Source organism: Xenopus laevis, chromosome 8S (genome assembly GCF_017654675.1).
Source record: "Xenopus laevis strain J_2021 chromosome 8S, Xenopus_laevis_v10.1, whole genome shotgun sequence".
Classification (NCBI taxonomy): Eukaryota; Metazoa; Chordata; class Amphibia; order Anura; family Pipidae; genus Xenopus; species Xenopus laevis.
Genome location: NC_054386.1, coordinates 76,375,037 through 76,388,267, shown reverse-complemented (window position 1 = coordinate 76,388,267; position 13,231 = coordinate 76,375,037). Strand labels below are relative to the sequence as shown.

The following is a 13,231-nucleotide window of genomic DNA, read 5'->3' as shown; positions in this document are numbered from 1 at the left end:
GTGCGTTGTCACAAATTCTACAACTCCTATTCATAGAAATGTTCATTTACATAACAGAGGGTACTTTGCAAAATGCAAAAAGAATATTTCTGTACTTTGCACGCTAACTTCTGGCCTTTCCAAATTGCTACAGTTTTGTGCACTAATGTCATTCAGACACTCAAGTTAGGGAATGGCAGAAGATGCAGTTTTGCATGAGGACCATCTGTCATAAGAATTAGGCTGGCCTGTGCCTCCTGCCACTTGCGATCTGTATTCCTCGAGGTGAAGGTGCTTGTTAGATGAGCACTAAGGGGTGCACTGTTGTTGCAATTGCTATAGCTGCTCTTAGTGGGTACAGGGGATATCTTATTTGTGTTCTTGGCTTAGAGAAGACCTTACTTGAGGAAATCTTATTATTTCATTATCATAATGCATTAAAAGAGTGCAATGACCTGTATTTAGTATTATATCAGGGTTATCCATACTGGAGCCCTCTTGCTGCTGATTAAAAAGATTTCCAAAATCCCTCTGACAATGTTAATTGTGTTAAAAGGTCTAGTTAAACAACGTGTTAGATTAGCCTGTGGGCTCAGCTCTGAACCCCCTTCGACTGGGACTCTCTAGCTCTTTATGGTGCTCAGTTAGATGTTTCATGCCATATGTGCAGGAGACACAAGTTCACTTGTCCCTAAATACCATAGTTTCCCTTTATTAACATTTGTGACATCAGAACCCAACACCAGGTAAAAGCTTATCCCAGAAAAGAAGTCTCTGGTGCAGCGTTGCTGTTCTTATTGTCAAAAATGTGCAGTGCCATGGGTACAGTATTTGTTGACAGTACACCATTACCCCCTACTTAAAAGATAAAAATTTAATTTGTCTCAGGGTCACAGAAAAGCTTAAGAGTGCAGGAATTTGTCCTCGATGTGGCCATAAACCAAATTTGCTTCCTATATAGGAAGGTTTTCTAAACATTATAGTCAGGAAGAAGACCATGTGGTTTTGGGGGGCATCAATTTAGAGGGCCCTGTAAGTTGATGAATAATTTCAATACATCATAGTAGAATAGGTCAGCTTTGCAATGTTTTGGGGCCCTACATTGAATTAGCTGTTTGGCCCAGTAACATAACTGGTTATAGTCTAGGTGATAGTGGGCTTAAATGGGAGAAGATACCCCAATTATAATTAGGGTCTAGCTTTATTGACCCTTCAACAGCATAAGAACAACATTTATTATACTTAGAACATTTTTGCATATTTACAAAATGTTGTGGAGAATTTAAAGCTAACCTTGCTGCAGGGGCAAGTCGAACACACACTGGTATAAATGCAATTATGCCAAGAAATAATGTTCTGTTCACATAATAGCTTTATTCATTATTAAGGAAAATAAATGCAAAACATAACCAGTTTATAGGCAAGGTTTATGTTCCCAACTGGCTCTGTAACCATAATCCAGTGCTGAAGAAAATGATTCTCCCAGGTAGGTAAGCTATAGTTTATATATTGCTGCACTAGAAAGGCATTGTGCAGTCTGTCCCTTCATTAAACTCTATTCAATGCTTTTACATTTTAATTTCTTGCTTATTTTGCATTCCATTTTGCATGTTCATCACATCTCCCTGGCTTTTAGCTCTCTACATCCTCTCCATTTCCTTCCATTTCACCTCTCCTCTATCTCAATGTCTTCTGCTCCCCTGTCTCTTTTCTGTCTCTGTCTCTTGTACACCTTCATTTTCACTTTTTATGTTCTTTTCTTGCCTTCGTTGCTCTTGATTATTTTCCCCAGACCTCCACCCACCTCTTCTCTTCTTTTTTGCTTGAATCAAGGTTGCAGGACATGAACGTCTTAAATACTCCTATACACATAATGCCTACATGAATTAAGTGTATTCAATACAAACTAATGCATTGCCTTTCATTTGGTTGTATTAATCTAAACAAAAGCATCACTGAGCACTGTAGATGTGGAATGACATTATGGAAACAATTAAACGATTTGCATAGGTGCCTGGATTAATCACAAGGATGTTAAAATCAACAATGTATTAAATCACTTAGTGATTTTTGAAAAGCATTTGCTTGGAAATTCTGGATAATCAATTTAACAGCTGCTGCTATCTCGAAATCTAAAGTAGATCTTTGCCTGATGATTTGAATAACCTGCTATTAAGCAGTAAATAATAAGATTTATTTCACAATATAGCTTCCCCCCTTTGGCACTCTCATAGTTCCTTTTACTAGTGGCAGTTATGATCATTATCTGACTATTACAACTGTATACATTAAATCAAAGATGTATTTATAAGAGCATGGGGCAACAGGTTTGGATGGTGGTCCTGCTAGGGCAGACCTGATCCCTAGACCTAAAATGGTATTGATGTCAACATCACTCCTGTGTTCATATATGCAAATAGGAGAAATGTTTGCACTGAAGACTTAACTGGACCTAATGTGGGGAAATGGACAAAGCTGAAATATAATCAGGGGCGTAACTATAAAGGAAGCTGACCCTGCGGCTGCAAGGGGGCCCAGGAGGTATAGGGGCCCCACAAGTCCCTAATTCTTATATATTTTGAATAAATACTGTTAAAACAAGTCAACCTCTAGACAATTTTGGGCCTGAAAAATAATTTGTTGTGGTGCCCAGTAATATCTATTTACAGCACTGAATATAATGATTTTATTAAGAGCTGGTATCAGAACATGCTTTTTCCTGTGGTCTCGTATATGAACAATTAAGCATTTGTTACATAGGATAACAGGACTAAAGGAAAATGAAACAATGATTTGAAGGACAGAACCACCGCTTTACTGCAAAACAATTCTAATAATGGCAAAAGTGGGGTACTGCCAGCCTAGCAGTGACATCTAGTGGTAACTAAGAAAACAAACCCTGTCCTATACTTATTGACTTTGCCTATTTGTATTATTCATCTTTTTATTCAGCAACGAGCGACAAACACATATATGTAATTTTATCCTTCCCCTCTACTTCCACATCAGCTGAAGGGATCTGAACCATCCTACTGTCTATATAAGGACACAGTAACGTAACTGGAGGGGGCCGGGCCCTGGTGCGGGACGTGCCGCCGGGCCCCCACCCCCCTCCGAACCTGATTATTTTACACGAAATCGGCCGATGCGGCCAGGAAATCGGCAGTGCGCGAGCTGCCGGGGGGCCCTGAGGGGGTGCGGGCCCTGGCCCAATTGCACCCCCTGCTCTCCCGGTAGATCCGCCACTGTAAGGACATACTATACATAAATATATGGTTTATTAATTTGAATGTGGGATACAAAGCACCCAGATATTATCTGTTGGTGGTCAGATGATTAGTTGTGCCTGTGTTTGTAAGTAACACAGTGTAGTAGTTACCATTACCAGTCGATCAGAGGTAATGTGAAAAATCACATTTTGCCCTCCCAAAGCAGAAACAATGTGCCAAGAAAAAAAAGCTCATAGACTAATGTAGTTTGCTGTTTCGTGGATTTCTCTGCCATTTTCGCAAAAAATTTTCGAAGAAGTAGGACAGATTCACTCATCACTATTTGGAACAAATGTTGGTCAAAGTGAATTAACAGCATAGATTTGTTGCTTAATAAATATACCTCTTAACCATCCTGTGTATCAATAAATATACCTCTTAACCATCCTGTGTATCAATAAATATACCTCTTAACCATCCTGAGTATCAGGGAGGGGACTTGCCTGTACTTAATAGTGGTGTAAATAAAGTATAATCTCTGTAAAGTATGGCTGTTTATGTTGAAACATAGAAGAAGCATTAAATAGGTCATAATAAAGGACCTGCAGGGCTATATAATAAAAGGCACTATATTGGACCAGCTTTTGTAACCCACATAAAAATAGATGTATGTTTTTAAACTACATCTAGTAAATACTGCCTGTTGATTGGTTGCTTGGAAATTACTACACCAGTAGCACATTTTTCATCTATTACTAAATTCACCCCTCCATAGAGTTTTAGAATAGGGTAATATGACTGATGTATACATGGGGATGACTTAATTGCACTATGGTTAAACTCCTGTATATTATAGAGGTAATTTACAAATGTAAGTGCAGTGTACATTTTCAAGCACAAGCCACCATTTCTCCCACAATTCCATTGTAATACCAGGCTCAAGTTGACAATGTGCTGGATCATTTGCTGCATTGCTATGAATCCGATGCATTTGCGGTGAAAGTCTTTGGTCTTGGGATGTCATTTTCTTTTTTTTTAATGTTTTTTCTCCCTCTGACAATTTTTATTAGTTTTCAACAGTACAATCATTATATGGTATATAATGGTTTAAAACATTGCATACTCATTACATTAGCCAAAATAATATACACACAATTAAACAAACAAACAAACAGAAAAAGAAAAAGGGTAAGGGTAGTGGGATGTCATTTTCAGCGATATGCGTCACAATAACATCTATTTACGCAGCTTGCAGTGCATTGCGGTTATATATTACCCAACTCCTATGTGGTATTAAAGCTCAGTGGCAGTGCTGAATTTTATCAGCCGACCAATATAATAAGTGCCAAAAAGAAGCAAGCACTGCATTCATATCAATCCAATGTTTGTCTATGGGGGACTTACCAAATCTGTAAAAATGACTTTCCACCTTACTACAAATTGGTAGTACCATGGAAAATGATTTTTAATTCAGAACTGTTATTTTAAAACAAACAATAAGGGGGTTATTTATCAAAATCGGACTTTAATAAAATAAAAAAGTCTGACCAAAATAGAATTCACGATTTGACCTTATTTATTATTTAAAAAATACAAATTAATCGGATCAGGGGGAAACTCAATTTTCCCTGAAAAGCCCAATTTTTTTGAATTTTTACCCAAAATAGTCAGATTTTTGGGCTAATTTCAACGCAGACTACAGAAACTTCTGAATAGGATAGGGACCTCTCCCATTGACTTATATCCAACCTTGGCAGGTCTGAGATGGCCAATTTTTTTGGAATTGGACTTTTTGCAGCCTCGGGTATAATACATCTCGAAAAATTCAAGTTTTTTTTTCCCACTAAAAAGTCAGATTTTCTAGTAAAAAAACTCGAGTTTTTAGCATTATTAATAAATAACCCCCTAACTGTTGATACTGCTAATAATAAACGTCAGTCTAAGCCTACTATTATTCAGTCCACCCTATCAACTATTTTGTGTACCTTCAAAATGCCATTTGTGATGGATAATGCTTTTGAATGTTGTGTGCAGCCTAGCTTTAGGCAGACTGTACTATTAATGATTAATGATGCACTAAACCTTACTAATGTGAATGACACTATGCGGTGTCCCAGTTATATCTGACAAAATCTGTCTTGCATTTCTAATAAAAACTGAATGTGCTTATCTTGCACAAAGAACCACTCAATATTTTGCTGCATGGATAGGACTGGGAAACTAAAATACAGAAACCTAGTCAGTTGCTGGCCTCTAGTGGCTGCAAACAAACACGTCAAACGTATATTTGACAAACTTAGATTTTTCCTTTATATTTGGCTGTAATAACCTAAACTATTAGATTTATGAGTAATATGAGATAACATGTGAAAACCATATGTTATACAATGCTCTAATTTTACCCAGGTGCAATAACCCATAGCAACCAATAAGATGTTTGGTTTTTGGGTGACCAGTAAATGCTTCCTGCTGATTGGCTGCTATAGGTGACTAGACCTAAAGATGACTAGACTGTTTGCTGGGGGATTTTATATGCACTACAAACTTAATGCTAATGAATAGGGATGTAGCGAACTGCCGTTTATGTGTTCGCGAACGCCGTTCGCGAACACCGGCAAAAAATGCGAACAGTTCGCGAACTGTTCGCGAACTTCGAACATCCGAAAATCGTTCGATTCGAACAATCGAAGGATTTTAATCGTTCGATCGAACGATTTTCGTTCGAATCGAACGATCGAAGCCATTCGATCGAATGATTTCATTCAATCCAATGGCTTCGATCGTTCGATTCGAGCGAAAATCCTTCGATTTTAGCGATCGAAGGAATCGAATGGTCGAATGGTCGAACGATTTTTGACGCGAACGCCTATTGGCGAACTTCGCGCGACGTTTGCGAACATTCGGCGGACGCGAACAGTCAAAGTTCGCGCGAACTAGTTCGCCGGCGAACAGTTCGCTACATCCCTACTAATGAATAGTGTAGGACTCACGTACAATGAGGGGCCTTGACGTGGCACATGAGCTTACCGTACATATTTTGGCCAAAGTGTGGTACTAGCACCTCATTTTTTATAATAATTATTATTATAAAAGGCAAACCATGCACTGGCAATCTTTCTCCTTGGCTCTTTATCGTTTATAGCAGCAGAATGTGGGTAAGACCAAGCACTGGCACAAGGGTGCTTCTAGCAGCTGGTCAACGACATAGAATGGGTTAGACTGAGCCCTGGCGATTTCTTTCTGTGTTTAGGTGACTAGACCTGTAGCAAACTTTGCATATTTTATTACATAACCTTAATGTATTGTGATTAAGTTCAGTTGAAAGTATATTAAAGGAGTGGTTCACCTTTAGTTAACTATTAGTATGTTACAGAACGGCAGTTCTATGCAACTTTTCAATTGGTCTTCGTTTTTTTAATAGTTTGTTTTAAATTATTTGACTTTTACACATTTTAACATTTTCAAAAGGGGGTCACCGAACCCATCTAAAACAAATGCTCTGTAAGGCTACAAATTTATTGACATTACCACTTTGTATTACTCCTCTTTCTATTCTTCTATTCAGGTTCTCTCCTATTCATATTCCAGTTTCTCATTCAAATCTATAAATGATTGCTAGGGTAATTTGGGCCCTAGAAACCAGAATGCTTAAATTACAAACTGCAGAGCCGCTGAATAAAAAGCCAAATAACTCAAAACACACAAATAATAAAAAATGAAAACCAATTGCAAATTGTCTAAGAATATCACTCTCTACATTATACTAAAAATGAACTCAAAGGTGGACAGCCCCTTTAAGCCTTTTGGGCAAGGAGCCCTGCTGCCTCACTTTATATGAAATGCAATTGTTTTAGTGCTTTGCAGGATCTGCAATTAATGTGTTCAATTGTTTATTAATGACCCATAGGCCTATTATCGGCATTTGTGGACTATGTTGTAAATGTACCGTGACAAAGCTAAATCCTTTCATTTCAAATGCATACATTTAATATTGGGTTTTGGGAGTCAGTAAGTCTCTTGTCAGTATTCATTATTAATAACACTATCATTCAGGGGTGCCATATAGTCAATCATGTGGAAAAATTACTGACAGTAGATACATAAATCCTAATAAGACTAATTATTGTTCTGGGGATGCATAAAGCCTGTGAGGTTGAGTAAATGAAGTGACTTGCAGGAGAGAACCACTAAATGCTGCTTGGAAAGTTATATGTATATAGACCTGTATAATAGGATAGAGGTTAGTGGGATGATTGTTTTTAACGAGATGCAAATCCCTGTGGTTGAATTTGCAAAATGTAAATAGAATCTCATAGAAATTTTGTTATCCTTGGCAAACCCAGCTGGTACGCTATAAATGGCATCCAATTAGACTGAAGAATTTAGTACAAGTCTGCCTGTAAACTTTATCTTGCACTATTCTGAGCTTAAAAACATCATATTCTTATAATAATTAGAATTTTATTCGGTGTATTTTTCCCCCGAAGAGCCATTCCTTTTTTTATTTTCATACATTGTAATATGCCCTTTTTTCCTTATTAAAATATATTTTTTACTAAGAAAATGAAATGTAAACCCTCTAAACATACTGTAAGATGATTCTTAAAACTCTGTCAGTTTACATAAATTCTCTATCTAGTTTTCAAGATACTAGCAGTTTTAAACTGTGAATATAATGATTATGTGGCAGATTTAGCAAGGGTCGAATTTCGAGGGTTAAAAACCCCTCAAAGTAAAATCCTGCGAATTCGAATAACGAATTCGAAGGATTTTATCCCAAAAGCTTTGATCGAACGATCAAATAAAAATCGTTCGATCTAACGATGAAATCGAAATGATTTTGATCGATCGAATAATTTTTATTCGATCAAAAAAAAACTTAGAAAAGTGCTCTGGAAGGTCCCCATAGGCTAACATTGCACTTCAGTAGGTTTAAAGTGGCAAAGTATGAAGTCGAAGTTTTTTTTTAAAGAGACAGTACTTCGATAATCAAATGGTCGAATAGTCGAACGATTTTTACTTCGAACCATTCAAATCATTTGATTCGATTGAATTTGACCAATTCGATGGTCAAAGTACCCAAAAAAATACTTTGAAATTCGAATATTTTTGTTTAGTAAATCTGCCCCTAGGAAACAACAGGGCCAGCTTACGGTGTGTTTTGACTACAATCAACTGAAAATGAATTTCATGAGAACAGCAACATCTTGTGGTGTTACTCTGCTTAGAGATCAGTGTCATCAGAGTCATCAGAGTCATCTGATGTTCTAAGCAACATTACCAGCTTTTTCCCCTCAAATTCATTTTAGCTGCCTGTAACCGGTCGGGCAAAATAAGCAAGAGCTGGTGTTGTTTCAAATTTACTATAGTATATTGTAAAAATGAGAAAATAAAATGATGTAAATTGCAAAAGTGTTTAGAACAGCAACGATTTGGTAAGAGAGTTTACATTTATTTTAATGTATATAAAATGTGAAGGGTTGTGTTTCCTCTGCCTTTGAATATAACTCACACATTTCCAACGTAATCCTTAATTTCTGGTTTCTAGTAATATAAGAGGGGAAGCCTATTTGTCAGAATTTGAATTTGTGTAATTTGGGAGTTTTTTCTGCTTCAGATAAACTCACATTTTTGATACTAAACTCGAACGCTAAAATACAAATTTTTGAAACTCTGAATCTTTGAAAGCTCAATAAACCTGAAATTGTTAAAAAAAAATTATTTGGAAGTTGATAAATCAGACCCCATAGAACATAAGTCCATTGTTTGGGTTTGCTTTAATATTAAAAGCTATTTTGTCTTTTTTTTACTTCCAGAAATTTCTACTACATAACTATTCTTCGCGATCCTGTTTCACGGTATCTGAGTGAATGGAGGCATGTTCAGAGAGGAGCAACATGGAAGGCTTCTCTGCATGTATGTGATGGGAGATCTCCAACATCTGAAGAGTTGCCAAGTTGCTACACAGGAGATGATTGGTCTGGCTGTTATTTGCAAGAATTCATGGATTGCCCTTATAATCTGGCCAATAACAGGCAAGTCCGCATGCTATCTGACCTAATCCTCGTGGGATGCTATAACCTATCAGTGATGCCAGAGGATCAAAGGAACCAGGTTCTCCTAGACAGCGCCAAAGAAAACCTAAAACGTATGGCTTTCTTTGGACTCACAGAATTCCAGCGGAAAACCCAATATCTCTTTGAAAAAACTTTTAACATGAACTTTATCTCCGCATTTACTCAGTTCAACAGTACCAGGGCCTCTAGCGTAGAGATTGATGAGGAGACCCAGAAGCGTATTGAGGCACTCAACTTTCTAGACATGGAATTATATGAATATGCAAAAGACCTTTTCTTACAAAGATACCAATTCATGAGACAAAAGGAACATCAGGAAGCACGGAGGAAGCGGCAGGAACAACGAAAAATCCTCCGAGCTAAACATCTTATTCACAAAGAAGAGACAGACAACTCAACTAATGATTACATAGGGAATGTAGAGAAATGGCGGTAGTATAGCCTCTGTTCTTCAGCCTCTAGGTGAACTACTGTAAACAACAGGAATTAAAGCATTTAAAGAAACCATTAGAGAAGATGGAGTAGTCCAAAAGATTTAAGCTTCATATACTCTTTGAAGCAGAAGAAGTTTATCAGTTGCCTTTGCAAATGCTTTTGCATTCAATGTAATTGCTGGACATGGGGACATTTGAATCTGGGTGTGATTTATTTGTGACAGGTTATTAAAGCTCCTAAGCATTTAATTTCATAGACCAGAATGTCAAAGACAAACTTTGATATTTTTAGTGCTCAGATATGATCAGAATGATGATACGTTTGGTAACACTATCATGTCCTAATCATTTTGCAATAAAGATGTCTTGAAAAAAAAATCTGTAAAATGAATGATAATAAAAGAAATAGGGGTAAAATGTCCTTAACAAGATACACCTTTGCCCTTTTTCATTTTTGCTTTTGATTTTTCCACTATGCCTTTAGCAAAACACACATTTGTTTATTACCCATGATAATGAGCCAATTATAATTAATTAATTATAATTAAATGATAGATTTCATTTTTGTATGTACAGTTTTTTCAAACAATAGATTTAGTATGAAATGTTTTGTACTCTGTATTATGGGTAAATGTACATTTGAACCACACGGCACATTAGAAAGCTTCGTATTTACTATTCCTATTTCAGGTCTTGGCAATTGTGTCATAATTTTTCTATAACATCCTCTAAAACACGTAAACACCAACCTATTTTTGTGGTTGTCAATTGGTAAACATTTTCCTTTTGCTTCAATATGGCTGCACTTAGTAAATTATGTAATGACTCTCTATCCCCTTCCCTGTTAGGCACATCAGAGGGGCAAATTCACTAAGATTCGTAGTTGCGCCAGCGTCCGCTTCACCGCACTTCGCCAGGTGAATTTTCGCCAGCGCTAAGCAAATTCACTAAAATCCGAAGTTGCGCTCAGGGGAAACGAAAGGTTACGAAGTTGCACTAGCGTTAATTCGCCAGGCAAAACGAAGTTACGCTAGCGATGCTTAATTTGCATACGGCGCCAAATTGAATTTATGGAAGTATACGTAGCAGCACTACACAAGCCTGGGAAACCTTCAAAACATCAAATAAAATGTTTATTTTGCCCTACACATGTGCCCACTGTATAGTTAAGGTGCCATGAGTCAGGAAATGTAGGGGGGAAGGAGGGGAGCCCCAAAAATGTTTTCGATCTTTTCAGCCTATCACCCATAAAAAAAGAAAAAACACCAGCAACTTTAAAAAAATGTCAACTTTTTTTGAAGCAATCCCTATCTACTCTATTGCACTTCGCCTGGTCGGAGGTGGCAAAGAAAGTCTAGCGTAAAAGGTAGCGTTCAGAAAAATGCGTGCGTCAGTGAATTTGCGTAGTTGCGTCCATTGCGCAAATTCGCCAGGCGTAAGGGTGCGAAGTAACACTAGCGAATTTCGGCAAATTCAGCAAATTAACGAAAATGCGCTATGCTAGTGAATTAACGCTAGCGTCAGGCGCTTCGTCCTTTAGTGAATTTGCCCCAGAGTGTTTAGGCTAGCCCACTGCTCTCGAATTTATTATTTATTTTATTTATTATGCTGTGTAAAAAAACCAGTGGGATAATACACCAGGCATCCCCATTTAAAAAATGGCATAACATTTTTACATGTATTTTCTTAGACTGACTTCCACTAGAATCAATGTAAAATAACGGCAGCAAATTTGGCGTTCACATGGCGTAATATTACACACACCGTGCAATGTTTTACACAGCTTTTTAACACCGTTTTTTTGCCGAATTTCCTTTAACAGAGCATAATAAATATGACCCTAAAAGGAAATACTACAAAATGACACAGTCCTACAGTAGAACAAAATGTAGTTTCAACTAATATTTTTCAAATTAAATAAAAATATCTTTACAAAATGACAGTGACTCAAATGATTATAGGAACGTATTTTAGCCTTGCCAGGAAATCAGGGTGGGGGACTGCTGGGATCTGATTTAGAGAAACCGCAACTTGGCAGTATCATTATTATCATTATTATCATTATTAATGGAGAATATACTTTTAGGAAACCTGTAAAAAAATGTAGTATTCTTTCTTACATTTTGGGGCAGATTTATCAAGGGTCGAATTTCGAAGTTGAAAATACTTTGAAATTCGACCATCGTATTTAAATACTTCGAATTCGACGTTTTTTCATCAAATTTGGCAATCGTTTGATCGAATTAAAATCGTTGTATCCTTCGAAACAAACGTTTCGAAGGATTTCTGCGATCGATCGAAGGATTTTAATTCGATGTGTAAAGACTTGGAAAAAGTTTGTAGAAGGTCCCCATAGGCTAACATAGCAATTCGGCAGGTTTAATTTGGTGAAGTATTGAAGGCAAAGTTTTTTTAAAGAGACAGTACTTCGATTATCGAATGGTCGACTATTCGATCTATTTTTACTTCGAATCGAATTCAAAGTAAATTCTAAGTCGTAGTATCCTATTCGATGGTCGGTGTATCCAAAAAATTACTTAAAATTTCGAATTTTCCCTTGAATTCACTTCGACCCTTGATAAATCTGCCCCTTTATGTTTTACATGTGTTCTCCATTCATTGCTATACTAATGGCAACCTAGTCTTCGGTGTGCTTCCTGATCAGAAGTGCAGGTCAGATTCCATATTGAACCAAGCCTCTGCGCAAAAAACCATCTCTCTGTGATTTGTACACCAGTCTGTTAAAATAAAAATCAGCAGAATTGTTTAAGCACATCTTCCATTTACCTTGAGCAAAGAATTATAAGGACATATTTGTTTCTATGTTCATTAGTGGAAGTTATCATATTGTTTTAGCTATTTGCCTATAATAGAGTTTTACCCAATGACATTGCAAAATTGACTTTAAACATAAACTTAAAAAAAACACTGGGAACTAATGATGGAAATGCAAGATGCCAGTGCCTCACTGTGGTCACAAACCACTCTAACTTCCTTCATTACTTATCATGCTCCAGTGCAAAAACACCCATGGTTACACAAGCAGCCTCACTAACCACTGCAGGAATTATGTCATGTGGGCCTCCCATTATTCAAAACCGTGATAGACAAGAAAAATAGTTACCCAGATTAGTTATCTTTCTATGTATGGTCACATTTAAGTCAATGATCCCCAACCAGGGGATTGCGAGCATCATATTGCTCAAAAGTCCCTTTGCTGTTGCTCCCAGTGGCCTCAAAGCAAGTGCTTATTTTTGAATTTCTAGTTTGGAGGCAAGTTTTGGTTGCATAAAAACAGATGTGCTGCCCAACAGAGCCTTCTATAGGCTGCCAGTCCACATAGGGACTACCAAATAGTCAATCACAGCCCTTATTTTGTATCCTGAGGATCTTTTTTCATGCTCATGTTGCTCCCCAACTATTTTTACAATAGAATGCGGCTCACGAGTGAAAAAAGTTGGGGGCCCCTGCCTTTAAGGGAACAAATGGAAGATATGTCCAATTGACTTTGTTTATAAAAATATTATATTTT

The 13,231-nt window shown here is 37.1% G+C and overlaps 1 protein-coding gene across 2 annotated transcripts in view; it reads left to right on the top strand.

The window, feature by feature from the left end:
* The window catches only part of LOC121397742 (heparan-sulfate 6-O-sulfotransferase 2-like), a 211,716-nt gene extending 201,456 nt beyond the window's left edge, over positions 1 to 10,260 (top strand). For both annotated transcript variants that reach the window (XM_041575105.1, XM_041575106.1), the window contains one exon: positions 9,005 to 10,260. In XM_041575105.1, coding sequence (XP_041431039.1) covers positions 9,005 to 9,701 — 697 coding nt within the window. In that variant the 3' untranslated portion in view covers positions 9,702 to 10,260. The remainder of the gene's footprint in view (positions 1 to 9,004) is intronic.
* The last annotated feature ends 2,971 nt before the right edge of the window (positions 10,261 to 13,231 follow it).